The sequence below is a fragment of the Periophthalmus magnuspinnatus genome, chromosome 5, assembly GCF_009829125.3.
Source record: "Periophthalmus magnuspinnatus isolate fPerMag1 chromosome 5, fPerMag1.2.pri, whole genome shotgun sequence".
Classification (NCBI taxonomy): domain Eukaryota; kingdom Metazoa; phylum Chordata; class Actinopteri; order Gobiiformes; family Gobiidae; genus Periophthalmus; species Periophthalmus magnuspinnatus.
In genome coordinates this window covers 371888-398540 of record NC_047130.1, presented here as the reverse complement: position 1 = coordinate 398540, position 26653 = coordinate 371888, and the positions used below count along the sequence as shown (strand labels likewise).

At 43.6% G+C, this 26653-nt stretch overlaps 2 protein-coding genes across 2 annotated transcripts; one reads left to right on the top strand and one right to left on the bottom strand.

Annotated features, from left to right (window-relative positions):
* Positions 1-439: 439 nt before the first annotated feature.
* On the top strand, positions 440-13896 carry mov10a (Mov10 RISC complex RNA helicase a). The gene is made up of 22 exons (XM_033966108.2): positions 440-670; positions 2610-2715; positions 2780-2955; positions 3245-3486; positions 3559-3805; positions 5606-5746; positions 5834-5996; positions 7074-7225; positions 7943-8113; positions 8376-8523; positions 8815-8976; positions 9299-9402; positions 9488-9585; positions 9668-9766; positions 9834-9942; positions 10061-10178; positions 10249-10440; positions 10506-10577; positions 11395-11520; positions 11595-11683; positions 11772-11881; positions 11970-13896. Exons 1-22 carry the CDS (start codon positions 546-548, stop codon positions 12032-12034), a joined length of 3015 nt encoding a protein of 1004 aa, XP_033821999.1. The 5' UTR covers positions 440-545; the 3' UTR covers positions 12035-13896.
* LOC117370638 (rho-related GTP-binding protein RhoC-like) lies at positions 13555-25406 on the bottom strand. Its single transcript, XM_033966113.2, has 5 exons — positions 25292-25406; positions 18091-18248; positions 15393-15513; positions 15131-15261; positions 13555-14592 (listed from the first exon to the last, which is right to left on the bottom strand). The coding sequence occupies exons 2-5, from the start codon at positions 18244-18246 to the stop codon at positions 14419-14421; spliced, it is 582 nt and encodes a 193-aa protein (XP_033822004.1). The 5' UTR covers positions 18247-18248; positions 25292-25406; the 3' UTR covers positions 13555-14418.
* Between the last annotated feature and the right edge of the window lie 1247 nt (positions 25407-26653).

Here is a 26653-nt window from a genome sequence, read left to right as displayed (position 1 = left end):
GTCTGTTGAAATTAGGTCAGGAACAATCATCAAAAACTGTATCTGTGAAAACGTGAATTCAAACTCTGCTGCAGCTGCGCACATCCACATCATTAAATAAACACTGCGTAGTGTTTATGACAACATCTAAATATATATATTTTTAAAACTATATACAGACATCTGAAGTAATATATTTTATTAGTTTACGTCGGGTACGTAAAATGCAGACGCTCCCTGGCTCGATCCTTTTCGCGGCTCGGTGCAGAGCTGCGCGCGTGAGCTTTTTACTGCGTAGGATGACGTCATGTGTTTTTATTAAACATAATTAACATTTATTAAACATAATCATAATAATATGCGTGCAGTCCGTGAGATGTTTTACAGATGCTCTTAGAGGATTTTACAAAAAGTTACAGACGCACGAGAACCCGGAAGTGAGATTCCGTCACGCGCTGATCAACTTCCGTGTTTCGATTTCGCGGAAAAAGCAGCGTGTGCAGACTGAATGTTGTGAATGTTTTGAATGTTCTGAATGTTTTGTACTTGTCCTGCACAGGGAGAACATGCCGTCTGTTTTAATCGAGTCTTTGGAGTGTGGACTGGACTTTATAGAGTTTCTCGGAGACAGAGTTTCTATTACAGACAAAAAGGAACTGAGAGACATTTACAACTCAGAGTTTAAGGGAAGGTGAGAAGAGTGAAACAGAGCGACTGAAACAGAGTGAAACAAGAGTGTGTGAAACAGAGCGACTGAAACAGAGTGAAACAAGAGTGTGTGAAAGAGTGTGTGAAACAGAGCGACTGAAACAGAGTGAAACAGAGTGTGTGAAACAGAGTGTGTGAAACAGAGCGACTGAAACAGAGTGTGTGAAACAAGAGTGAAACAGAGTGTGTGAAACAGAGTGTGTGAAACAGAGTGTGTGAAACAGAGTGTGAAATAAGAGTGTGTGAAACAGAGTGTGAAACAGAGCGACTGAAACAGACTGAAACAGAGTGTGTGAAAGAGTGTGTGAAACAGAGTGTGAAGCAGAGTGTGTGAAACAGTGTGTGAAACAGAGTGTGTGAAACAGAGTGTGAAACAGAGCGACTGAAACAGAGTGTGTGAAACAGAGTGTGTGAAGCAGAGTGTGAAGCAGAGTGTGTGAAACAGTGTGTGAAACAAGAGTGTGTGAAAGAGTGTGTGAAACAGAGCGACTGAAACAGAGTGTGTGAAACAGAGTGTGTGAAGCAGAGTGTGTGAAACAGAGCGACTGAAACAGAGTGTGTGAAACAGAGTGTGTGAAACAGAGTGTGTGAAAGAGTGTGTGAAACAGAGCGACTGAAACAGAGTGAAACAGAGTGTGTGAAAGAGTGTGTGAAACAGAGTGACTGAAACAGAGTGAAACAGAGTGTGTGAAACAGTGTGTGAAACAGAGCGACTGAAACAGAGTGAAACAGAGTGTGTGAAAGAGTGTGAAACAGAGTGACTGAAACAGAGTGAAACAGAGTGTGTGAAACAGAGTGTGTGAAAGAGTGTGTGTGAAACAAGAGTGTGTGGAACAGAGTGTGAAACAGAGTGTGTGAAACAGAGTGTGAAACAGTGTGTGAAACAGTGTGTGAAACAGTGTGAAACAGTGTGTGAAGCAGAGCGACTGAAACAGAGTGAAACAGAGTGTGTGAAGCAGAGTGTGTGAAGCAGAGTGTGTGAAGCAGAGTGTGTGAAACAGAGTGTGTGAAACAGAGTGTGAAACAAGAGTGTGTGAAACAGAGTGTGTGAAACAGAGTGTGTGAAGCAGAGTGTGTGAAGCAGAGTGTGTGAAGCAGAGTGTGTGAAACAGAGTGTGTGAAACAGAGTGTGTGAAACAGAGTGTGTGAAACAGAGTGTGAAACAGAGTGTGTGAAACAAGAGTGTGTGAAACAGAGTGTGTGAAGCAGAGTGTGTGAAACAAAGAGTGAAACAGAGTGTGAAACAAGAGTGTGTGAAACAGAGTGTGTGAAACAAAGAGTGAAACAGAGTGTGTGAAACAAGAGTGTGTGAAACAGAGTGTGTGAAACAAAGAGTGAAACAGAGTGTGTGAAACAGAGTGTGTGAAACAAAGAGTGAAACAGAGTGTGAAACAAGAGTGTGTGAAACAGAGTGTGTGAAACAAAGAGTGAAACAGAGTGTGTGAAACAAAGAGTGAAACAGAGTGTGAAACAGAGCGACTGAAACAGTGTGTGAAGCAGAGTGTGTGAAGCAGAGTGTGAAAAAGTGTGTGTGACACAGAGTGTGTGAAACAGTGTGTGAAACAGAGTGTGTGAAACAGAGTGTGTGAAGCAGAGTGTGAAAAAGTGTGTGTGACACAGAGTGTGTGAAACAGTGTGTGAAACAGAGTGTGTGAAACAGAGTGTGTGAAGCAGACTGTGTGAAGCAGAGTGTGTGAAACAGAGTGTGTGAAGCAGACTGTGTGAAGCAGAGTGTGTGAAACAGAGCGACTGAAACAGTGTGTGAAGCAGAGTGTGTGAAGCAGAGTGTGAAAAAGTGTGTGTGACACAGAGTGTGTGAAACAGTGTGTGAAACAGAGTGTGTGAAACAGAGTGTGTGAAGGGGGCTCATAGTCTGATTGTACAAAGTTTTTCAGTGATTTTATTTCTTGTGTCTCTTTCAGGGAAGGAATAAAAGACTCCACTTTTTCTCGAGTTCTTTTTGCTCTGGTCAAATTCAACAAAGTGAACATAAAACGGGGTCAGATCTACATAAACGCCAGGCCTCAGGTAACGTGTGCCATCTGTGTGTGAAAGTGTCCTTAAATATGAAGAGACGTGACGTGTGTGGCAGGTCCGTGTTTACTGTGACCAGTGGAGAAGTCCCCGTCGGACCAAAGACCCCGAGAGTCCGAGCTCTGGCCCCCGGGTCTCTACAGAACCCCCCCTAGGGACCGCCCCCGTCGCACCTGTGCTCACGCCAAAGAAGAAGATAGTGACCGAAATCCTTCAGAAACTAAAATCAAACAGGTAGAGCAGGAATACTTCATGAATAAGACGCGTCGGACGTTTTTACAATCACTTCTCAGCCGTTAATTGATCACTTATTGATGTGATAAGTTCTGTTTCAGCCTTTGCTCCGGTTATGATCAAACCTGTTGATCTTATCTTTGAATGTTTTTGATATGAAATGTTCTCTTAATTGTAGGTTGCCTTGTTACATCTCGGGCACATTTACATTTTTTTGTGATGTCGATTAATGTGCATTGTCCCTTTTTTAAATAAATAAAAGATAAAATAAAATGTTTTCCCCTCGTAGAAAGGAGCTGACGGCCGATAAAGGCGGGATTGAGATCACGTCTGATCCGGCGGCGACTGACGGAAAGATTCATTTCACTGTGGAGCATCTGAGAGAGCTGTTCACCGTCAAATTCAGCGTCTTCAACAAAGGCACAGACTGTATCCACTTCACGTACTACACCGCCCTCCACCGCATACGCTGCTTCACCCTGGAGGACGAGCGGAGAGTGACCAGAGCCTGTCCACTCTTCCTTTGTCCTGGTGAGACACAAAGTTAACAGACACAGACTATACGCTAATCTGCTCATCGTGTTTTTTTTGTCTGTTTTGCAGGAGAAGTCTACGAAGTGAAAGTGCTCTACAGGTTAAGCCACTATGGATATTTTCCTGCCACTTTGTACTTTGAATTCTGCCCGGAGCTGCCAGGATCGGCGCCTTTCTGCATCGTGCGGGAGATCGAAGCCGCCGCCAAAACGCCTCTGGCTGTGGAGCTGGGTCCCGTGGCGCCGTACAAACCGTTTCAAGCGGTGAACTACAAACCTGTGGACACTGTGATTGTGGACGGAGTTCCACCGGAGAGGTCAGTGCGTCTCTGGACTCCACAACGTCGCATTTAAGGGCCTGAGTTTTATATTTGCAGAAGGAGAATTGGAAACGCAAATAACAATTAACACAAAATACAAACTGATGAACACGTAACACATTTCGATCAACCGTTTTTATTGTTTTGAAAGTGACATATTTGCTGAAAACAACACATTACCGGTAGTTAAAACTTTAAATTAATTAAACATTTTAGTTTTATTTTTGACACTCCTCCCTCCCCTTGTTCCCTCTTCAGAGTCGCAGAGTTTGTGAAGTTGTAGTGTTCGGTTTTGTCTGTTTTGTTTTGCTCTTTTGTACAGTGCTCCCTGGTTTATCTCCGGGGTCGCGTTCTAAAAATAACCCTTTATAAATCTTTATTCTCTCTGTTTTTTGTCTGTAAAACCCCTCACCACACACTTTATACACTTTTCTCACACAGGCGTTAACATTTTCTCACATTTCTCTCTCGTTTAAACTCTCTCAAAGTTCAAACCTTCGACAAATCGTTGTAGGAGTGAAGACGTTTAGCTGCTCGTCCAAGCCGCGGCTTGGACGAGCAGCTAAACGTCTTCGCTCCTACAACAACCTCACAGTCGCCCCGTAGATTACATCCCTCTTCCTTGATTATCGCTTTAAATTTGTCATTACACAAAAAAATGCATGAATGATATGATGGCATTTCTGATATTTCAAACCACTTGAGGCGCGTTTTAGACGAGGGAACGTTATAACATGATCCACCAGCCGATCTCCACTGTTCAGAAAATACTTTGTACAGGCAACTTTTTCAACAATAAACGACGACGGTTCAACTCACACACTTAAATATCCTAAAGCGTCGCACTCACGGGTAAGAAGCACACATCTCGTTCTCTTCAGACGTGTTTCTTACCAAATGACGACTCTCAAAACGACACTGCTGTCAAAGCCACAGCTCGCACGAACTCTTTAAACCCCGGACCTCAGGATTTAGTCCCGCTTCTCTGTCCAACCAGTAACTCGAGTTTAACCCGAGTTTAACCCGAGTTTAACCCGAGTTTAACCCGAGTTTAACCCGAGTTTAACCCGAGTTTAACCCGAGTTTAACCCCAGTTTAACCCGCTGTTTAACCCGCTGTTTAACCCGCTGTTTAACCCGCTGTTTAACCCGCTGTTTAACCCGCTGTTTAACCCCAGTTTAACCCCAGTTTAACCCCAGTTTAACCCCAGTTTAACCCGCCACAGCTCGCACGAACTCTTTAAACCCCGGACCTCAGGATTTAGTCCCGCTTCTCTGTCCAACCAGTAACTCGAGTTTAACCCGAGTTTAACCCGAGTTTAACCCGAGTTTAACCCGAGTTTAACCCGAGTTTAACCCGAGTTTAACCCGAGTTTAACCCGAGTTTAACCCGCTGTTTAACCCGCTGTTTAACCCGCTGTTTAACCCGCTGTTTAACCCGCTGTTTAACCCGCTGTTTAACCCCAGTTTAACCCCAGTTTAACCCCAGTTTAACCCCAGTTTAACCCCAGTTTAACCCCAGTTTAACCCCAGTTTAACCCGCCACAGCTCGCACGAACTCTTTAAACCCCGGACCTCAGGATTTAGTCCCACTTCTCTGTCCAAACAGTAACGTGACGACTAATTCTGTCTTTTTGAACACAACAGGGACAGAACAAGAACACGTAGCAGCACGATTCCAGAGTTATTACAGTTTATAAAAGACCTGTCTGTATGTGAAGCCTAAACTGAATTAGTCTATTTGCTATTTTATTGTGTTTGCTTCATAACAAACCCTCTTTATGATGTTTTCCGGCAGCACTGTGACTCATCCTGGGACAATAACAGTGAAGTTAGGAGACTACAAATATCCTCTGTACATAAAGGATTTGGCTTTACGGAGGCTGGAGGACTCGGAATACTTCTCTGCAGCTATGAGGCAGAAACTGGAGGCTGTAAAGTAATGGCACAATCATTATATTTATTTACACACGTGCACATGATGCATCTCTTAAAACTAAGTCTGTAACATGAGTTTTCTGTGCAGGAATCTCTTAGGCTGCCCTCTGAAGATGAAGAACTATGATCATCGCTTTCATCTCCTGCTGTACCTCGAGGAGATCCAAATGGAAGTGGATATTCGGAAATACGACATGCGCAATGAACCAATGATCCTGGACAAAAGTAACAAGAAGCTGCTTGTGCTCAAAGTAAGAACCAGCCACATGTGTTTTTGAAATGAATGAATGTACGATTTAGAATTTGGTCTAAACTGTGTGAAAAAACAGTGCTTAGATGATGTTGAGTTTGGATTCAGTTTATTTTAAGACATTTTACCATTAAAAAGGCCAAAGATAAAAGATATGGAGACTGTACAGTTCCATTTAGTATTGGACTAAAGACGTGTCCCGTCAGTCGAGTTGTTGAATAAAAAGGAGCCAGAGGACGTGAAAGTCTTTGACAGGTTTGACGAGTTGGACGAGTCACTATTCCGAGGACTTCACACCCGACTTCATAAAACTCGGACTTCAGTGACTCAGGACTTGAGCTCAGTGATTTGAGACGACGTGAAGAAAACACTTTTCTCTATACAGATGATACTTTGGTGCTTCATTTTAAAGAAACAAACTGGAACATGTTAGGAGAGAATTTACAATAACTGAAATACTGTGATACTGACAGATGTTTTATTATAAAACTGGGGCCTGTCACAGTGAAGTCGAGTCGAGGCTCCTCTGATAAAAACAGGAACGACACAGACCATGGCCCTTCGCTCTTTCAGGGCAGAATACATCAAGAAATAAGTTTTATTAAACACTTTCAAATCACAATTCTTTGGATTATGACAGTCATGATTTGCTCTAAGGTCTTAAAAAAAAAAAAGTGGAATAACTACAATTCTGTTAGACTCTGCAAAATATCACAATAATTATAGTGTCGTTACATCCCTATTTTTAACTGACTTCTTTAGGTGGTAAAATGTATTTTAAAAAGAGGAGAGAGCTTGGACTTGACTTGGGACTTGACTCAGACTTGAGACTTGACTTGGTTTCACCTGTGGAAAAAGCTTAAAGTGTCTGACCCAGATTTCACCTGCAAAAACAAACATTTATGCAGAAAAAATACTAGTAAATCATTTATTCATATAAAGACAGAAATAGGTCTGAATCCTTTTTATTTATAAACACCAAATCTTCATCAAACTCATAAACTTCTGTCCCATATAAACCTTAACCATTGACTGAACGACTGAAGACCTACAGCTCCACTGTTTGATTCTCTTAAAGGTTCCGGGAGTAGCTGAGAACCGTCCCTCTGTCCTCAGAGGAGACTGTCTGAGAGTGTCCAAGTCTGAGGACACGGCGTCTCCCATCACTTTGTTTAATGGATATGTTCACAGAGTGGAGCTGGAGAGAGTCAAACTGGGCTTCTCCAGGAGGTAAGACTCCAGAACATCTGTGTGTCCCAGTCCTCTTAACCGGAGTTTAACCGGAGTTTAACCGGAGTTTAACCGGAGTTTAACCGGAGTTTAACCGGAGTTTAACCCGAGTTTAACCCGAGTTTAACCCGAGTTTAACCCGAGTTTAACCCGAGTTTAACCCGAGTTTAACCCGAGTTTAACCCGAGTTTAACCCGCGTTTAACCCCAGTTTAACCCCAGTTTAACCCGCGTTTAACCCGCGTTTAACCCGAGTTTACCCCGAGTTTAACCCGAGTTTACCCCGCGTTTAACCCCAGTTTAACCCCAGTTTAACCCCAGTTTAACCCCAGTTTAACCCGTGTTTAACCCCAGTTTAACCCCAGTTTAACCTGAGTTTAACCCGCGTTTAACCCGCGTTTAACCCCAGTTTAACCCGCGTTTAACCCCAGTTTAACCCGCGTTTAACCCGCGTTTAACCCGCGTTTAACCCGCGTTTAACCCGCGTTTAACCCGCGTTTAACCCGCGTTTAACCCACGTTTAACCCACGTTTAACCCACGTTTAACCCCAGTTTAACCCCAGTTTAACCCCAGTTTAACCCCAGTTTAACCCGCTGTTTAACCCGCTGTTTAACCCGCTGTTTAACCCGCTGTTTAACCCCAGTTTAACCCCAGTTTAACCCGCTGTTTAACCCGCGTTTAACCCCAGTTTAACCCCAGTTTAACCCGCTGTTTTAGATTGCTGCAGACATTTATCAACAACATGAAGTTTAATGTGGAGTTCACCATCAACCGTTTCCCCATCAAGATGCAACATCGAGCTGTGGAACTGGCAGTGAAGAATAAACTTGGAGATGTGCTGTTTCCAACCAAAGCGTCTCTCAGCACTGTCCCTGTGCCCAAACTCAGGTGAGTCACGCTGAAAATAGTGACTGGATGTAGTTTGAACAAGTTTAAAGTCTCTGTATGTAACCTGCACTTACAGTACTACAATAACTACTGAAGTACTGTCTTAACACAGAGGAAATACTCGTTTACTCTCAGTGTATGTACACATCCTCTGACTTAGCAAAACTAAAACAGAACAGTTTTAAGAAGTATACTGAAATTAAACCGTTTTTTACCAGGTTAATTAATAATTCTGCTGTATATTTTCACCTTTTGTGTTCAGTATGTTTAATCGTCAGCTGGAAAACAACCCAGAGCAGTACGCCGCCGTCCAGCGCATCGTGGCCGGCTCCTCCAAACCCGCTCCACACCTCGTCTTTGGGCCTCCTGGAACTGGAAAGACGATCACTCTGGTAGAGGCCATGAATCAGGTCCGTCTGTCCGTTAAACACTGTCTGTGGTGTGATTCAAACATGTGCAGATGTACAGACGATGTTTATGTGGAGGAAATATTGTTTTATGACTGTGATTTGGTTCAAGTTAATGAGTGTCTGGCTCGAGTTCAGACCAGACTGACTTATGCTTTTGCTTCAGCTCGTAATTCCCCAGAACAAACTCTGTAACGAGCCTATTTGTTTTTGTCGATACGTAATTTAAAACATTCATAAACCGGAGCATTGATCGGGACGTCCTGTACAAGCGTGTGTGTTTTGTTTTGTCAGGTCAGCAGAGCTCACCCTGACGCTCACATCTTGGCCTGTGCTCCGTCGAACAGCGCCTGTGACCTGCTCTGTGAGAGACTGTTCGTGCACATGGATCCACATCAGGTGTATCGCCTTTACGCCAGCAACAGAGACCCCAACGCCGTCCCCAAACCGCTTCTGGTGAGCCTCAGCTGGGACCGCAGCAGTAAATCGAGTTACATGTCGCCAGCGCTCGACGTTTCCTTGTTTGCACACATCCTGTAATTTAGTACGTTATGGATAATGATTTAGAGTTTAGATGAAGCGTCTGCGATCTCAGCTGACGTGGTTCTGTTTTGCGAGGGAATAACTGGTTAAATGTTTTATGAAATTGCAGTTTTGTTGTTGAGTATAGCTTCAGTAGTGATGAAAATTGAGAAAAAGGTGTGCGTTTTCTTATCATTACAAAGCAAAGCCTTATTTGTTGCAGTTGGATTCATGATTTTTCTATTTTTTTGCACAGAAACACTGCAACTGGGATGAACGCCAAGACGCATTTGTGTTTCCAAAGAAAGAAAGTTTGATGAAATATAAAATTCTTGTCACGACGATGATCACAGCGGGCAGGTCGGCTCAGTTTTAGTTAAGAGTCGTGTTTTCAAATGTTTCTTGAAATGTATTGACTGTTTTCCTGCTTTATTCTCGTGAAAAGACTCGTGTCGGGTGGAGTCCCTGTCGGACATTTCACGTATATTTTTGTGGATGAAGGAGGCCAGGCCGTGGAGCCCGAGTGTGTCATTTCTATCGCAGGTAGTTAAAAAACACGTAGGTACAGTTTTACTTCTGAAATATCGTGAAAATGTTTTAAAACGTTGCTGATGTTCCTCTGAAGGTCTCCTCAGTCCAGGGGACGGTCAGCTGGTCCTCGCGGGGGACCCCAAACAGCTCGGGCCAATACTCCGCTCTCCTTTGGCTCTGCAGTACGGACTCGGTAAGACAAAAGTAAACACTTTTAACCTTAAATTGGTTGTTTAATAATCTGATCAATTTATTTTCAGGCATTTCTCTGCTTGAAAGACTCATGACTCAGAATGATTTGTATCAAAAAACGACTGACTCTGGACACTTCGACACTCGATTTGTCACCAAACTGCTCAGAAACTACAGGTATTTTTTACACAGCTACTTAAATAAATACTAAATAAATAAATAAATGCATTTGTTTTATTAAAAAAAGTAAATAACGCTTTAAAATATTGATTGCATTTGTCCCTTTTTCACTCAGGTCTCACGCTGCCATCCTGAAAGTCCCAAATGAAATGTTTTATGAAAATGAACTTCAGGTGTTTGCTGATCAATGGGAGCGTGAGACTTACTGCAAATGGACTCACCTCCCGAAAAAGGTACTGAACCCTGCGAGTTTGTTTAGTGAATGTAGAATCTGAAAACAGGTCTTTGCATATTCCACTGTAGGGGTTTCCTATAATCTTCCACGGGGTCATGGGGAAGGACGAGCGAGAGGCCAACAGTCCGTCTTTCTTCAACGTTTCAGAGATTGAAGTTCTGATGGATTATCTGGTCAAACTCATTGAAACACAAGGGAAAAAGGGTTTGCCAAAACTCTCTGCCAAAGACATTGGGATTATTGCTCCTTACAGGAAACAAGTAAGTCTTTGTTGTTCCCAGTGAATTATGACGTTTTTTCTCACGAGGCTGTTTGTGTTTGACAGGTAGAAAAAATCCGAAAAGCCCTGAATTCTGTCAAAGCAGTGAGTCAATGGAGCGACGTCAAAGAGCTGAAGGTCTGTGAACTACAATGTCCCGTTAAACACTTTGTGGACACTTTCTGGACATTGTGCTGTTTTCTGTGGTAAATGTTCATTCTGTCTTCAGTTTTGTGTCGTTTTCACGCTGCCTCTTGTCAGGTCAAAGTAAAAGTGCATTTGGTCTGAGTCGTTTGGGCCAGTGTGACCCAACAGTGACATTCTGCTCCACATTAAAAGCTCCGAGCTTAAAACAGGCAGTGTCAGGGCAGTTCCACACGCACTCTGGAGCAGGGCGAGTGTGGCGTGAACACGGGTGACTCTGGGTCTGTCTGCGCAGGTGACTCTGGGTCTGTCTGCGCAGATGACTCTGGGTCTGTGTGTCATTCAAAAAGCTATTTCTCCTCCACCTCCAGCACACACAGTCTCTACGATGTGTTTAGGTAAAAATAAAGATTTCCCATGTGCAGGAGACGTGCAGAAGTGAGGCGTCTGCTTAAAGTGTGTTTGTCATAGAAATACGTTTTCTGATCAGCTCCTGGACTCTCACGTGGCTCATGTTTGTGGTGAATGATCCTCGGTGTTTGTGAATAACACTGACCCAAAAATAAATGAACATAATTAAATGTAGTGCGTACAGGGTGGACCCACAGAGGGCGCTAACGTGTGAAAACGACCTGAAACTTAGAACTAGTGATTCTTTTTGTTAGACAGGAGCGTTTGTTTACCTGTTGGACATGTTTCGTTACTTCCTGGAGCCTTCAGGAGCGTCACGTGTCTTGTTTTCTACGTTAAAGCTCTGTCGTGTGCGTTTTGCTTCAGTTTTGCTTCAGTTTGAAACATCCCGTCTGTTCAGGTCGGTTCTGTGGAGGAGTTTCAGGGACAGGAGAGAAAGATCATCATGGTGTCCACCGTCCGCAGCAGCATCAACTACGTCAAGATGGACAAGGACTTCAACATCGGATTTCTCTCCAATGAAAAAGTACGAGCAGAATCCCATTTCATGTTTAAGTTTGTACGACCTTCTCATTTTAACGTTTTACTTCTTTACTCTAGAGATTTAACGTGGCCGTGACCAGAGCGCGCTCTCTGCTCATCGTTGTGGGAAATCCTGTCATTTTAAACAAAGACCCCACCTGGAACAAGTAAGAAATTATGAACCTGCTGAAAATGGACAAAACGTGTTTGTTGAGTCGTGTGAAAACGTTGAACTCTGCGTCTCATTTTGGACAGATTCATAAGTTACTGCGTGAACGAGAAGGCGTACACCGGCTTTGACTTCAACAACGCAGAAGGAGAAGAGGAAGTTGTGTCTCGACTGGCCAGCCTGAAAATCTGTGACCGTACGTACAAAAGAAACAAACGCACCATTTTGCTCTTACGGACTTATATTTTAGTGATATGTTTTTTTAAGCGTTTCTTTTTCCGCAGGTGTCATTGGGGAGGAGAGCGCCCTTCAGCGGTTTGTAGATCCCGAATGGAAAAACGAGCAATAATCTGCTCAACTTTAAGACTGTTTAGTATTTCACTGCCTTCCACAAACGACGGTATCATGGGAAAATCTACAAAAAAAAAAGCTTCTTGTATGAAAACTGAAGAATGAATGTATTTTATGTTAATTGCACAAACTTAAACTTAAAGAGCCTCCACAGCTCTGAGTCCTGCTGTGGTTTAATAACTGTCATGTCTTACACTTTTTTCAGCTGTTTTTCTTTTAAAATGACATCAGAAAATCACTTGTTTCAAAAATATTTTATTAACAATGTGCCTGTCGGATCAAACATCCACCACTACGACATATTCAGTTTACAAAGCATCATTAGAATAAGCTTTTTTTGTACATTTCTATCAATACTTCTGGATGATAAAGTTGTAGAACACTGAGAAGAAGATCCCATTGAACTGCACCGACGCCACCATCAGGATCAGGTCAAGTTTTAATCGTGGCACATTGTGTTTTCCACAGCACAGGAGTAAACTCGTGCTCCGTATCTGTCGTTCTGCTGCACATAACGCTCCTTCACGACGCCCTGTTTTCTCCTGTTTACGCCCAGTTTCTATGAATTTGTCAAACTTTCTTAAGAAAACACAGCGACCGCACGTGCCAGTGGTAAACGGTAAACGCCAAATGTCTTTTCCTTTTCTCCGCTCGTTTATACAGTGAAAAAAACGTCGCTCTTGTCTGTTTTAACCCTCAAAAACCCTGTGATGTTAATGAAATGTGTCTTAATATTGTCTGAATGGAAGAGAAGATGGTTAAATAGGCCAATTATAGCAAAAGAAACGTTTAAAATCTGTCAACTGGACAAAACGTTGCAGGAGTGAAGTTGTTTCTGGTCAAATTTCTGCTGGACACTGCCTTATATCTGTCTGTCTTATGCGTGCGACTTTTTGTCCAGTTGACAGAATTAAATGTTGTTTTTTTTACTGTGGATCAAACCAGGACGACTCAGGGATCACACAGACGTTTAGAGCAAATGTTTTTTTTAAGTCCAAGGACAAAAACATGATGCATTTCTCAACTAATTCCAGTGATATTCAGATTAATCATCAATGTGGAATCCTGTGTCTCTGGTCTTTACTTATGTGCATGACTGTTGTCTTATTTGCACACACCTTTGTCAATATTTGAGTCTGGTACGAGTCAACTTTGGACAATAGAGTTTTTGTGCCTTTCTCTTACACAACGTGAAAGGATGACGCTTTGAGAAACACGTAAAGCGTCGCAGAAATCCAATAAATGCCAGGGTTCTCTAGCTTTTTATACGGACAACTAATTTAAAAGTTACTATGGGAATAAAAACTTAAGTAGACATGTGCTTATAACCCCATCACTAATGTATGGCTCTGAAAAAACAGTCATCTCCAGTTTCCAAAGTGAGCACCTGGTCTGTCCACAAAGGCACAACAGGACAGAGAAGGCACTGGGAAGAACACTCCGGAAAAACACTCCAATACCACTAGGCTTCTCTGAGATATTTCAAGAATGCCGTCTGACAAGAAATATCCACATGGCGATGGGTAACAACTTTATTTCCATGACCGACCGTTCCCGTGCAAAACAGATTCCAACTGGGGGTGTGACACTCGACTCACTGTGGCATAAGAAGAGCTCGACTCAGTCACTCGCGATGAATAAACAAGGGACATTTTGCCAGGCCTCGGCGCTCTGTAACGGCCTTTGTGCATAGTTGAGTTCATTCTGGCTGCGTCTCACCACTGGACAGCTCTGATCCTTCCATCTGGGTCCACTACACAGATAACGATTTATGAAGCCGGGACGTGTTACGAGACGAGGCTGCGCTCAAAAGAACAAGTTTCATCAGGAGCAGACTAAACATGGCAAACGTCAAGGAAACACTGATGCCGGAGGAACGAAGATGAACTCGCAGCTCCGTCGACGGCGTCAGGAGCCGAGCGTATGGCTTTGCTCGGGTTTGGAGGAGACAGAACAGTCATCGCTGGAGCTACAGTACGACGTGGTTTGAAGCGTTAGCTCGCCGCAGTTATGAAAACACCGAGAATGTGCAAACGTAGGAGAAGGCACCTGAAAAGACTGTTTTTTTTCCATTAACTGCTGCACAAACAAACATCGTTCAAGAGACAAAACGTATGAATATGTGAAAGCTAGCGTGACCTCGTGCCAAAGCTGGTGAAAAACAAACATGTGCATCTATCATTGCCTCGTTACAAGTATAAAGAAAAAGTATTTGCAAAGACGGTTTAAAAAAATCAACATGAACTAAGCACATTTGGAGACAATGTCCATTTCCTGTGTCATGGCTTCTGCATGAGTCTGTAGAGACAGAGCAAACATGTCATTTGGTAAAAAGGACAGTCCTTTTCTTATTGACGTGTCGTATGGAAAGGCCCGGGCTCTTCACAGAACCACGCAGCCCTTTCTCTTCTTGCGTTTGCGGACTTCGAGGGCTGCTCTTGTGGCCATCTCAAACACTTCTCTCACTCCTTCTTTAGTTTTAGCGGAGCACTCCAAGCAGTTCACGGCTCCGATCCTCGTGGCCATTTCTCTGCCTTCCTCCGGCTTCACTGGCTCCTGCGGAAAGAAACAAAGACGTCAAACTTTTGTATTTACCGGTAAAAACTAAACCTTCACGATAGGTGTCAAAGCTCAGCCCTCGTGTGCGTGTCTGTGTGGAAATGATGACTTTGTGCTCCTTTTGTTCTGGATTTGAGCTCATAGAAACAGCTGACAGTGGAGTCTGAACGCGGCTTTGTCCACATGTCCCATTATTGGTCCTTCTCTTTGACGCGGTGGAGCTGACACGAACAGCCTTTTCAGAAAACTGCTGCTTTTACCTCTCAGCTCATGTCTATGCCATCGAGTCCAGGGAAACTGAGCTAAACTTTAACACATTTAGACTAGATTTAAAGAACTACTGTCTGAGAACTTTATTATTTGACCAAAGCACAAAATCATTTATCAATTATTTACTATTTCTCACTCCAAATACCTGTTTCCAAAAGAGTTATCTGTAAATTCCTGTCTTATAACTTGCTGTACAGTCAGTTTCTCTCTCGTCTTTCTCTTTCTTTTGTCTCTTGATGGTGTAAAACCTCCTGACGTCCTGTACCTGCTTCATTTTGGCGAGCTCTCTCCTCGTGTGCTCGTCGTTCCTCAGGTCTTTCTTGTTCCCCACCAGGATGATCGGGACGTTCGGACAGAAGTGTTTGACCTCGGGTGTCCATTTTTCTGGAATATTTTCTGTCCAGGGGGAAACGAGAAGAGAGTTAAATCCTGAAGGAGATGGAGTTTGTGGTGATGGATCGTCCAGAGCTTCAGGCTGAGGAGTTTTTAGTCACATTAAAATATTATGTAAGTAAAATGACGTTCACCTAAACTGTCAGGGCTGTCGATGGAGAAGCACATTAAGATGACGTCAGTGTCGGGGTAGGACAGAGGTCTGAGCCGGTCATAGTCCTCCTGTCCCGCCGTGTCCCACAGCGCCAACTCCACCTGGAACCACACACACATTAGACTTATAAAACTTTACATTACACACTCCGCTTTTCACATAACTGCATTTGGTTTATGAGGAACATTATCAAGAGCAAAAGTGATGGTTTTATTCATTTAAAAATCCTCAGTCTCATTTTTATGTGACCTGCTCGTGTAGAAAAGAGGAAAAACTGTTTGTTCAGGGCCTATTGTTGGAGCAATTAAGACACAAAGACTCGTGATTCACTTGTGTGATTCAAGTTTTCAGACTCATGTAGGACGACGGAAATGACAAGAGCAACTGCATTCCAAGTGTCTTATTCAGTTTTGGTTCACTGGTGCAGCAAAATAAAGACTTTATATATAAAAACAATATTTAAAGGTGAGCTGGGGTTGTGTCTTACGACTCAAAATATATATATTATTAACCATTTCCCCTCGTGATCCACTGCGGTGAATCATTACGGCTGCAGCTCTGACCTGAGCGGCGTCCTAAGCTCGTTATGTTGTCAGTGTGGTGGGAATGAACTGCAGGACGAGCTTTATCCCGTCACCCCACCCATTAATTCAATTAGGCAAAGTAGCAGATTAGCTGCATCAAACCAGATGCCTCCTGCACAACCAGCATCTGCTCTGCCGTTACATCCACGTTTGACTCAAGACGAACGACAACAACGTGCGTGGAATATTCTGCTGCTAAACCCACAGAGCACAACCGTCAGTCAAAAATCCTAAAATAGCAGTTTGCAGAGGCAGAAGACGGGAGGTGGCTCTGCGCTGGAGCGAGCCACAGCGCTAATGTTCCCACTGGCCTGAGCATAAGCTGCAGTCTGTGGGGAGGAAATGAGAAGAGAGAAGAAAAAACAGCTATTTTAGGCACCGTCCAATTCACTGAAGGAGCAACAAAGAGTTATTTAGCCACAAGGGAAAGACTAAACACAGAACTTCACTCATGTTCCTCTTAACTCATCAGAGAAATCCGGGTTTCTGTTTAAATCTTTGCCATTTGCAGAATTACACAATGACAGAGATGTGGAAAAAGTCTGAGTCTCCACAGGAGGATACAGGGATGTGCTTTCTTTCATTGGAGGCGAGATGGAAACATCTGTAAATCTGTGGCTGCACGTTTCCACAGCAGCTATTAAACTTTTACACAGACTGAAGCGTCTTTACAGTTTCTCCATTAAGTGTGGTGTGTGTGGTCAGGGCAATCACAACAACCAGCGCTTACCCAGTGAAATTAAAACCACTGTGTGTCAAAAGGAATTAAATGGTCACGAAATACATCCAAATAATCCCATTTTCGGTTCACTTTCTGTTTGAAGCGTTGTTGAAGTCTTGTGTCCTTTAGTACACCCTACTGGACACTGAGCGAACTGCAGCACCGCGGTTTGGAACGCCGCTTGACGCAGTGTTTGTTGTGCTACTCTCAACAACCACGGCTTTTACACACAGAGAGGTCAGCTGGGTGTTTTAGAGCGACCGCAGCAGCTTCAAACAGAGCTGAATAAATCCTATAGATCCATGAGAATCGAACGACGACAACAGATTACTCTTTTAGCTTCATGTTTATACGATTAGATGTTAGTTAGAGATACGGTCGTTTAATCAAAGTTTGAGCTCGTTTAGGATCTGGACGGTGCGACTGGAGCTTTTCTGTTTATGAAGCGACCGAGTTAGTGGAATAACACGACTTTTACACGAGTGAAGAGGGAAACGTGGCTGTTCTGGACCTGCTCCGCTTCAGGGAAATACAGGACGATTCAGGAAAGACGTGGTTTTGGTGCATCTGTGTCTGTTCATGAATGTACATTTTGTGTCGTAAGTGCATCACACGTGTAGATTTGTCACATGTCTAGTGGTTTACAGATGAATAATGATAATCACATAAATAACAATAGTACTGAGTGTCTAAAATATGAATAAACTACGTACAGCAGGACTAAACTTCTCTATTTTAACTCCAAATGTCTCAGTACATACACATTTAATATAAGCAAATATAAATACACTAATGTGAACTGTTTGTGTAAAAGTATTAAACTGTTATCGCTGAAACGTTGACGTCCTCCTCACGTCTGCTGCCTGCCCATAAAAGTCCCGCACGCCACCGGTGTTGTTTCAGAGTCCGGGGAGTGAGGGGGTCGTGAGGGAAGGGCCCGGGCTTTGCCAAGAGACACTCCTGTTCCCGTCTGAACAGGAAGCAGGAAAGTAGAGTCATTTCCTGTTTTGCGATGTGGTGATCCAGCGGTGGTCAGCAGCAAAGAACAAAGAGGCTGAACGTCGAGCTGAACACTTGTATTTCACTGAGATTAGATTTACTGAAGGCTTTTATTAATCCAGCTGCAAAACTGAACTGTGTGGTCTTATTTGAGTGATAAGAAAAACTTGAGATAGTTTTTATGTAAACTTCTCAGTGCATTAACTCCAAACACTTCAGGTTTAGTGACGTTGATGCCACAAACAAACACGTTTCTTCTGCTCTTTATAACAGCTCCTCTCACAGATTTCAGCATAAACTCGTTCGTTTTAGCACAAATCTCCAGATCTAATCATATCGAGGCGCGTTGTGTAAACGTACTCGAGTATACAGACCTGTTTTCCGTCCACTTCGATGTCAGCGATGTAGTTCTCAAACACAGTGGGGACATAGACTTCAGGAAACTGGTCTTTACTGAACACAATGAGCAGACAGGTTTTCCCACACGCTCCATCGCCCACAATCACCAGCTTCTTCCGAATGGCCGCCATGTCTGTCAAAAACAAAGATGATCTTTAGAAGAGAGACAATAACAGATGTGCAAGACAAATGTGTGATCATTTATGCAAATATTTACCCAGGAAATTCAGAATCATATAAATATTCACCTGTGTCCTGGTGATATCGACACAAGTCTAAGTATTTTTTAATCGTATCACAATAAACAGTTTGAATATTATTGATAAAAATGTCTTTAAGTTGAAGTTTAAGTATCACAAACTGCAAATTTACCCACAAAAGTCCAGTATTTGGACGTTTACAACAACAAACAGAAGCAAAACAACATTTTTATAACCTGTCCACCTCCGATATTTAACACAACGATAATGAAACCCCAAAAATCCTGCAAAACCATCAAGAACAAAGACGAAAAGAAGCAGAGAACAAGCTGGAACTTGAAGGAATGTGCTACCAGGACCTTTACTGCTGCCATGTTGTGCAAAGTATTCTGGGAAGTAGCAGCTGGTGATGGTCCCAAAGCAGAAAAAACACAAGAAACACCTTCAGGGCCCAGGTGCTTTTGTTCCAGTTTTTAACAAATGGCTAAAAACAAAACAATGTCAGAGGAAGGACTTAATTATGTGGAGTAAACACGCTGCAGTCGGTGTAATTACTCAGACGCCGCGTGCTAAATTGTGAGCATATGTCTCGTGCTATAAAGTCATTTCAGTGTTTGTCGTGAAAATTGATGCATCTGTGTTTGAATTTAACAACTGACCTAAAAGCCAGAACAAATAAAGGTGGTGTTTGTTTATGCAGTAGATCCTCTGGTTCCTCTGGTTCCTCTGTGGATGTGATGGATGAGGCTCTGTCCCAGCAGCTGTGCATAAACTCATTTGGCTCCTCACCTCATCCACTTTGTGCCAGACGCTCCTGACAGCGCTCCTCCTCACAGCGCTCCTCCTCCTCCTCCTCCTCCTCACCGGGACAGACACTTATTAGACAAATTCATCTGTGAAAGCTGCAGGCTGAAGCGGCTCATGAGCCTCACTGCATTTCATCTGTGCAGTTTAGAAGTGTCACCAGGAGTCGAGACTGGACAAAGTGTGGGCTAAAGAGAAAACTGCAGCGGGACAAAGGGAAAACTGTAAAACTGTAGCGGAACAAAGGGGAAAAGTGTAAAACTGCAGCGAAACAAAGGGAAAAGTGTAAAACTGCAGTGGGATAAAGGGAAAACTGTGGGACAGATCCAGAGTGAATCTGACTCGACTAAAGACTTGAGGTTCTGTTATCACTTCCATCGATGTCAAAAACATCCCTGAGCTTCATTTGTCCTGCACGTCCAGAGGGACGGACTCCACACATATTCACTCATTTTCTTCAAATATTTCAACTTGGAGCCAATAGTTTTATTTCAGCTCATAAAACACATCGAGTCACGACACGGCAACAAATGTACTCCAAGAAAGACCCCGGCGGAGGCGAATGTGACACTGAGCTGTTTGACCCGGAGTCTGGACACAGGTGGAGGTCAGGAGAGGGTCAGAGAGCTCAGGGGTCAGGGGTCAGGGGTCAGGGGAGGGCAATGGGGCGAGACAAACGAGAGCTGGAGAACCAAAGTGGAGCTGGAGAGCACCTGAGTGAGAGCGTTTAAGTGTGAGAGACTGGGCTTTGATTGGCTGAAGAGGAGGTGGAGGAGGTGGAGGAGTGGAGGAGGAGGAGGTGGTGGAGGAGCACTGGTGTGGACTGAGGAGGAGCTGGAGTGAGGTGGTGACTGGACATGAAGCTGCAGCTGAGTTTTCGAGGCTTGAATTTCTGCTTAAGCTTCATTAAATGTAATATACTGATTATTTATTTATCATTATTAATTATTTCACTATTTTCTCACATAAAGTGCAGATTTAACGAGACTTTCACAGCCAACACTGGTCAAGTCTAATATAATATCATGAATTCTCTCTCTCAGTTTGAGGAGGACGAGGAGAAAAGTAAAGAAAAGTGCAGCAGATTGACTCATGAGAGACGAGTGTGAGGGAAGTCGTTTCCATGAGTGTGACTTGGCGTAACTTTAAACCTTCCAGGAAATACTGGGCGTGTGAGACACAGTTTATGGAAATATGAGTTACATTTCTTCTCTTGTGGAAAAGTCTGGTTATGGTTTGTGACATCTTCATATTCCTCATGTTCTTTTCTCACCGCACGAGTCCAAGACAAAAACTGAGACGTGAACAAAGCAGAAATGACACAGTTTCATAGTCGGACTGAAGCCCCTCTGTGGAGTCTCCCTCTGGAAAACTAAACATGTCACTTCCTCGTGGGCGGCGGGTCGTGGCAGATTCTCCACTTTGACAGTAACAGAAGCAGAGTTTACAAAAATCTAAGTGAAATTAGTTGTTCAGTGCAGTTTTATACTTTAGTGTTTAGATTAACAGGACTCTGCTCAGTTTGGCTTTGATAAAAACAACACTAAAGTTTAATATTTATAAAAGCCAAAAGTTAAATCTGTCACTGGACAAGATGTTTTGCCGCTTCTTCAGTTATGGTCAGATTCCTGCTGGACACTGCCTTAGATCCGTCTGAAGGAGGCGCTAACGACACTGAAACTGACTCCGCTTTTGTTTAGAGTTTGTGTTTGTGTGTAGGTCTGTTGAGCTACATTAAGTGAGCACTGTGCCTCATAATTAGCACATTCAGACAACTCTTTATGTCAGAGGAGCCCAACATTTTTTTATCGAGGGCCATTTCTCTAAACATATTCGAAGCGGAGCCACAGACGGGGATCGGTGCAGCGTGGTGCTTTAAACACAGCTTTGACCGAGCCGCTGTGGGTTAATAAAACTCAAAACTCATTGATTTCAGGTCTGTATCAAACTGCGATGTGACGTTTGAGGTTATACTGCGAGAAATAGTTCAATTAGCTGTTAAAAGTGCTGCTTATGGTCAGTTGGGCCAGTTCAGGACCAATAAAAACTGATCTGAGGGCCACAATAAGCCCCTGGGCCATAGTTTGGACATCCCTGCTGGATGAGTACTACACATCTATTAGCATCCTGGCTCGCTCTACATACAAACTGTAAACAAAAGCAGTTTTCAGTGTCTGTGTTCAGTTGTCCCTGGTTTATGTTCTAAAAATAACCCGCAATCCTCAAATTATTCAGCTTTTTACAGTTATTCTCTCTGTTTTTGTCTGTTAAACCCCTCACCACACACTTTATACACTTTTCTCACACAGGCGTTAACATTTTCTCACATTTCTCTCTCGTTTAAACTCTCTCAAAGTTCAAACCTTCGACAAATCGTTGTAGGAGCGAAGACGTTTAGCTGCTCGTCCAAGCCGCGGCTTGGACGAGCAGCTAAACGTCTTCGCTCCTACAACAATGTGTCCAGTTACAGCTTTAACTTTCCCTCTGGATCACACCTGGACTGACGACTCGAGCTCTAGACAGAACCACACGCCGCCGTCACGTTTGAACAAACCGCGCGACGATTAAGCCACTAATGGAAACTAATGACACGGAACAACAGAGGAGGGCGTCAAGATGGCCGCCACTAATACGCCTAATGTCCCTCATCAGCGCGAGGTGTTAGTCATGAATCACTGTCCTCCACAAAAGTTAAGACAAATAATTATCCGCGGCTTTCGAGAAACAGAAGTGAAAGTGTCTGCGGTGCGTGAGGAAAAGAAGGATTTAAAAATAGAAAGTGGTTAATTGTGTGTAAATGTGTCCCATGAGGAAAAAAAAAGACATTTGTTATCAGTTTCTGGTGCAAAACATTCTTGACTCTTGGTTTAATCTCCTTTTACAGCGGGACATGTCACTGAGCAGAATAACGAGGCGATTTCATTGAGGATAATTGTGATTATCTTAAATACTTCTGACACACGTAAAACTAAACGTGGATCCTGTTACAGCACACACACCGCCGTTAAAACCAATAATGTGCGAGGGAAAGAGCTACAACGTTGTACAACTATGTGAGTAATGCGGCGTTAATGAACAACACCACCTCTTTTCTTCCTTCTCAGAGGTTTCCTGAGGCTTTAGGGGCCAGTCGTTATGCAACAAGCTGAGCAGAGCGAGCCGAGCGGAGTGCGACCGCAGCCATGAGGTGCGGCTGGCCTTTAGTACAACTTAATATCAACAAAACACAAAAACACAGCCTGGAAAAAGCGGAAAAGGGGCTGCGCTTTTCCTACAGTCGTGTTTTGTAAGACTGAGGAAGTGACGGTGCAGTTATCAAATAAACTGGGTCTGGGGGTGGATGAAATGAAGTTAGATGGAGATATAAAGGACATTTCTCAAATAAAAGTACAGTTTTGACGAGATAGTAAGATCAATATATAAAGAAGTGGACAGTGGAAATCAAAATAGCAACATAAAACTGTAGGAAATAGGGTTTTTGACATAAAAAGTGTCAGATTTGATGTGTGATGTGCAGATTAGTGGTACTAGTCATTGTATTTGCAGTAATTAGCATGAGTAATAGTAAAAGTTCTAGTATTTTTTGCTGTGCAGTTGAAAAGTCGCACTATTTAATGTTTACAACTGACACAAATCAATCACAAAAACACAACCCTCACCTGACGTTAAGACCTTTTTCTCCTCTAATATTCACAAAGTCGCTGTAACCTGAAGTCACATTTACATTCCACTTCATGAGTCTGTGAGAAATGGGCTAAAGTTCATCAGATGTCCAACGCTAAGACGGCGAAGTGAGCAGACATCCTGGTGCAGCGGAGACAAGCCGACACAAGCTGTCCACTCGGTCTAAACCCGCACAGCAAACCCTAATCTGACTAACGCTGACAGCTCGGGCACGAATCACAGAGCGGCTCGTCACAGGGACACGACCGGCGACGACAGAGAGATTTACAGAGGGACAACACACTGAAGTACACTGAAATACACTGAAATACACTGAAATACACTGAAATACACTGAAACACACTGAAATACACTGAAATACACTGAAATACACTGAAATACACTGAAATACACTGAAACACACTGAAACACACTGAAATACACTGAAATACACTGAAATACACTGAAATACACTGAAATACACTGAAATACACTGAAATACACTGAAATACACTGAAATACACTGAAACACACTGAAACACACTGAAATACACTGAAATACACTGAAATACACTGAAACACACTGAAATACACTGAAATACACTGAAACACACTGAAACACACTGAAATACACTGAAATACACTGAAACACACTGAAATACACTGAAATACTGCAAAAACAACAACATTTGACCCACACGTGCAGTTTAAAACACATAATCTGGATCAAATTATTAAAAAATGATCTTTACCCTGTTATTTAACACATTTTACATTGTGTTTGGACGTTATAAACCCAAAATAAACACGTTAAGATCACATGATTAAGACCAAGTGTGAGATAAACCAACCAACGAGGTCCCACCCAAAGCAGATTAGGCCTCCCCTGTGACCTCACAGTCGCCCCGTGACCTCAGTCGCCCCGTGACCTCACAGTCGCCCTGTAACCTCACAGTCGCCCCGTGACCTCAGTCGCCCCGTGACCTCACAGTCGCCCTGTAACCTCACAGTCGCCCCGTGACCTCAGTCGCCCCGTGACCTCCAGTTTCCTGCAAGATTAAAAACAAATGTACTTATCATTTCTCTAATGACACTTTGTGCATTGTGTTTTCAGTTGTGTCTCTGTTTGTCCCCGTCTTCTGCGTGAGGACAGGATGGACGCAGAATGTCCTGGACTCTCTCTGACCCCTGCGTGACCTCCACGCCCCCACTGTATCCTTTATACTTCAGAGTATGTGCAGTGCAGGTGACACGTTTGACACAAATAGAAACTTTAAGCCTGAAACGTCACAGATAATATTTGAAAATCTAAAAACATAAAGTGGACATGTTCTCTCTGCGTCTCTGCTGTTCTACGAGCCTTAGGGTTTGGGGTCTGAGGTTCTTCAGCACTTTGAGGAAACACCTTAAATCTGAATTTAATTATTCCAGAAAGTCTTTGAGCATTTCCAGATTCAAACAGCAGATCAGTGACATAAACGCGGTTCCTTCGTTGGTGTGAGGACAGTTTCAGTTTGAACGCTCAGATTCCCGCTGTAAAAGTCTGAGGTCGTGCGTCATGTGGTGGACAGATCTTTTCTTCCAGCGGAGACGAGGACGTGCCGCTCTAAAACACAAGGCGGCCATGATTCACGTTTGTTTAATGAGTCAAGTCATGAACAGAGAAGAAGCACCACCCTGTCCCTGAACACGACCTGAACCTTCTCCAGAGGAACACGAGCGTTTCCCTCTGCACACAGCCACACACGAGGAGTTTTAAATTTATGTGGAACTGTTCAAATAATAGAGAAGTGTCATTTTGGAGCTGGACGTCTCTCACTTTATCTTTTAATTCTGCATTGTGTGATTTTCAGTGTTTTTCTCATGAATCAGGATCAAATCGATTCAAAAACATGTGTCCAAAGACAGAACATTGACATTTTCTTTTGCAAAAGAATCAAACTGCATCACTGAGGATTTACAGACAAAATAAACAGATGCATCAACATTAAAGAATCTGACTGGAGTTCACTGGAATAAAGAGACGACAACAACACAAGAAGAAAAACAAACACAATCCAACAAACTGGTTCAAACTAAAAGATTTAACTTTGAGAAACAACAACAACAACAACAGCTCAGACCAGACTCAGAAGATCAACAACTGTCACAAAACTCACACCAGGACAGACCTGAGCTCTCCTCTGCCAGGACCTGAGCTGGTCAGGACCTGAGCTGTCCCGGACCTGAGCTGGTCAGGACCTGAGCTGGTCAGGACCTGAGCTGTTCAGGACCTGAGCTGTTCAGGACCTGAGCTGGTCAGGATCAACAGTTTGTTCAAACCCAGAGTCGGAGCCGCAGCGTCACGAGGATTAAACTCTGATCTAAACTGGAAAAAACCCAAATCCTGGACGAGCCTCCGCCTCCTGCTCCAAAGACTAAAACAACTGAGCCACAACGAGCACAAACTTCTCCAGAGCCGCAGAGAGCCGCAGAGAGCCGCAGAGAGCCGCGTGTGCGCCATAGTTACCGTTCACGAGCCGGATCGATACTTCAGATGTGATTTTATCCTGTGAGTTTTTCTGCTTTTCTTCGTGGCACAAACACAGACACTTCTCTGCAGTATGCGCTCATTTACACCGCGGAGGAGCGGGGAGCGCAGGACACTCCTCCTGGACACAGGACACTCCTCCTGGACACTCCTCCTGGACACAGGACACTCCTCCTGGACACAGGACACTCCTCCTGGACACAGGACACTCCTCCTGCTCCTCCTGTGTCCAGGACACTCCTCCTGTGCACAGGCAGGACACACAGGAGGAGTGTCCAGAGCGCAGGACACTCCTCCTGTGTGTCCTGCCCTGAGCGCGGGGGGAGTGTCCTGTGCGTAATGACGTCAGTGTGATGACTATGATGATGATGATGATGAAGATGATGAAGAGGAGCTGCTTCTGCCTCAGCCTTTCAGAATAAAACAGGAGGTATGTGAGTCTAATGTGTCTGTTCTTTCAGAATAAAACAGGACGTGTCTGTTCTTTCAGAATAAAACAGGATGTGTCTGTTCTTTCAGAATAAAACAGGATGTGTCTGTTCTTTCAGAATAAAACAGGAGGCATGTGAGTCTCCACATTCTGCAGGTTCAGTTTGTTCAGTTTGTTCAGTTTGTTCAGTTTGTTCAGTTTGTTCAGTTCTTCTGAGCTTTTGTTTTCAGAGTCAAACAAAGATAATTATTCAAATGAGACACAAGGTCAGATTATGGACAAAAGTAAATAAATACATTTAGAAAAGTACAGAACAGTCTCTATGGGCTGAGGACAGCGTCATGTCCTTTGGCTAAACCACAGAAAAGACACAGTTTTACTCATATATTTGAACTAAACACTGGAGTAAAAAACAAAAGTATAAGACACATCTCTGATTCTGTCCATCTCTGCAGAGACTTGACTCTGTACTGCCCCGAGTGTCTCCTCCTCTTCTGTGTCTCCTCCTCCTCCTCTGTGTCTCCTCCTCCTCTGTGTCTCCTCCTCCTCCTCTGTGTCTCCTCCTCTGTGTCTCCTCCTCCTCCTCTGTGTCTCCTCCTCTGTGTCTCCTCCTCTGTGTCTCCTCCTCCTCTTCTAAAGATGACATCATTGCAGTACCAGTCTCGTGCAGCAGGGGGATGTGTCTCAGTCCTGCAGAACCATGAGCCTCATAATCACATGATCACACACGTCTGCAGCAGAGACATAGATCTGACTCATGACCTGATGTGTCTGATGTGCTGGTAATTCACAGGTAAAGGTCAGTCTCAGGTCAGTCTCTGGTCAGTCTCGGGTCAGTCTCAGGTCAGTCTCTGGTCAGTCTCGGGTCAGTCTCGGGTCAGTCTCGGGTCAGTCTCGGGTCAGTCTCGGGT

What these genes read in the sequence shown, in the direction of transcription:
- mov10a (XM_033966108.2), top strand. Translation starts at nt 546, where the DNA reads ATGCCGTCTGTTTTAATCGAGTCTTTGGAGTGTGGACTGGACTTTATA. An exon ending in GGCTCTGCAGTACGGACTCG is followed by an intron (nt 9,767 to 9,833) that starts GTAAGACAAAAG and finishes ATTTATTTTCAG; the next exon opens with GCATTTCTCTGCTTGAAAGA. An exon ending in AAACTGCTCAGAAACTACAG is followed by an intron (nt 9,943 to 10,060) that starts GTATTTTTTACA and finishes TTTTTCACTCAG; the next exon opens with GTCTCACGCTGCCATCCTGA.
- LOC117370638 (XM_033966113.2), bottom strand. Translation starts at nt 18,246, where the DNA reads ATGGCGGCCATTCGGAAGAAGCTGGTGATTGTGGGCGATGGAGCGTGT. An exon ending in CGACAGCCCTGACAGTTTAG is followed by an intron (nt 15,262 to 15,392) that starts GTGAACGTCATT and finishes CCCCCTGGACAG; the next exon opens with AAAATATTCCAGAAAAATGG. An exon ending in AGCTCGCCAAAATGAAGCAG is followed by an intron (nt 14,593 to 15,130) that starts GTACAGGACGTC and finishes TTCTTTCCGCAG; the next exon opens with GAGCCAGTGAAGCCGGAGGA.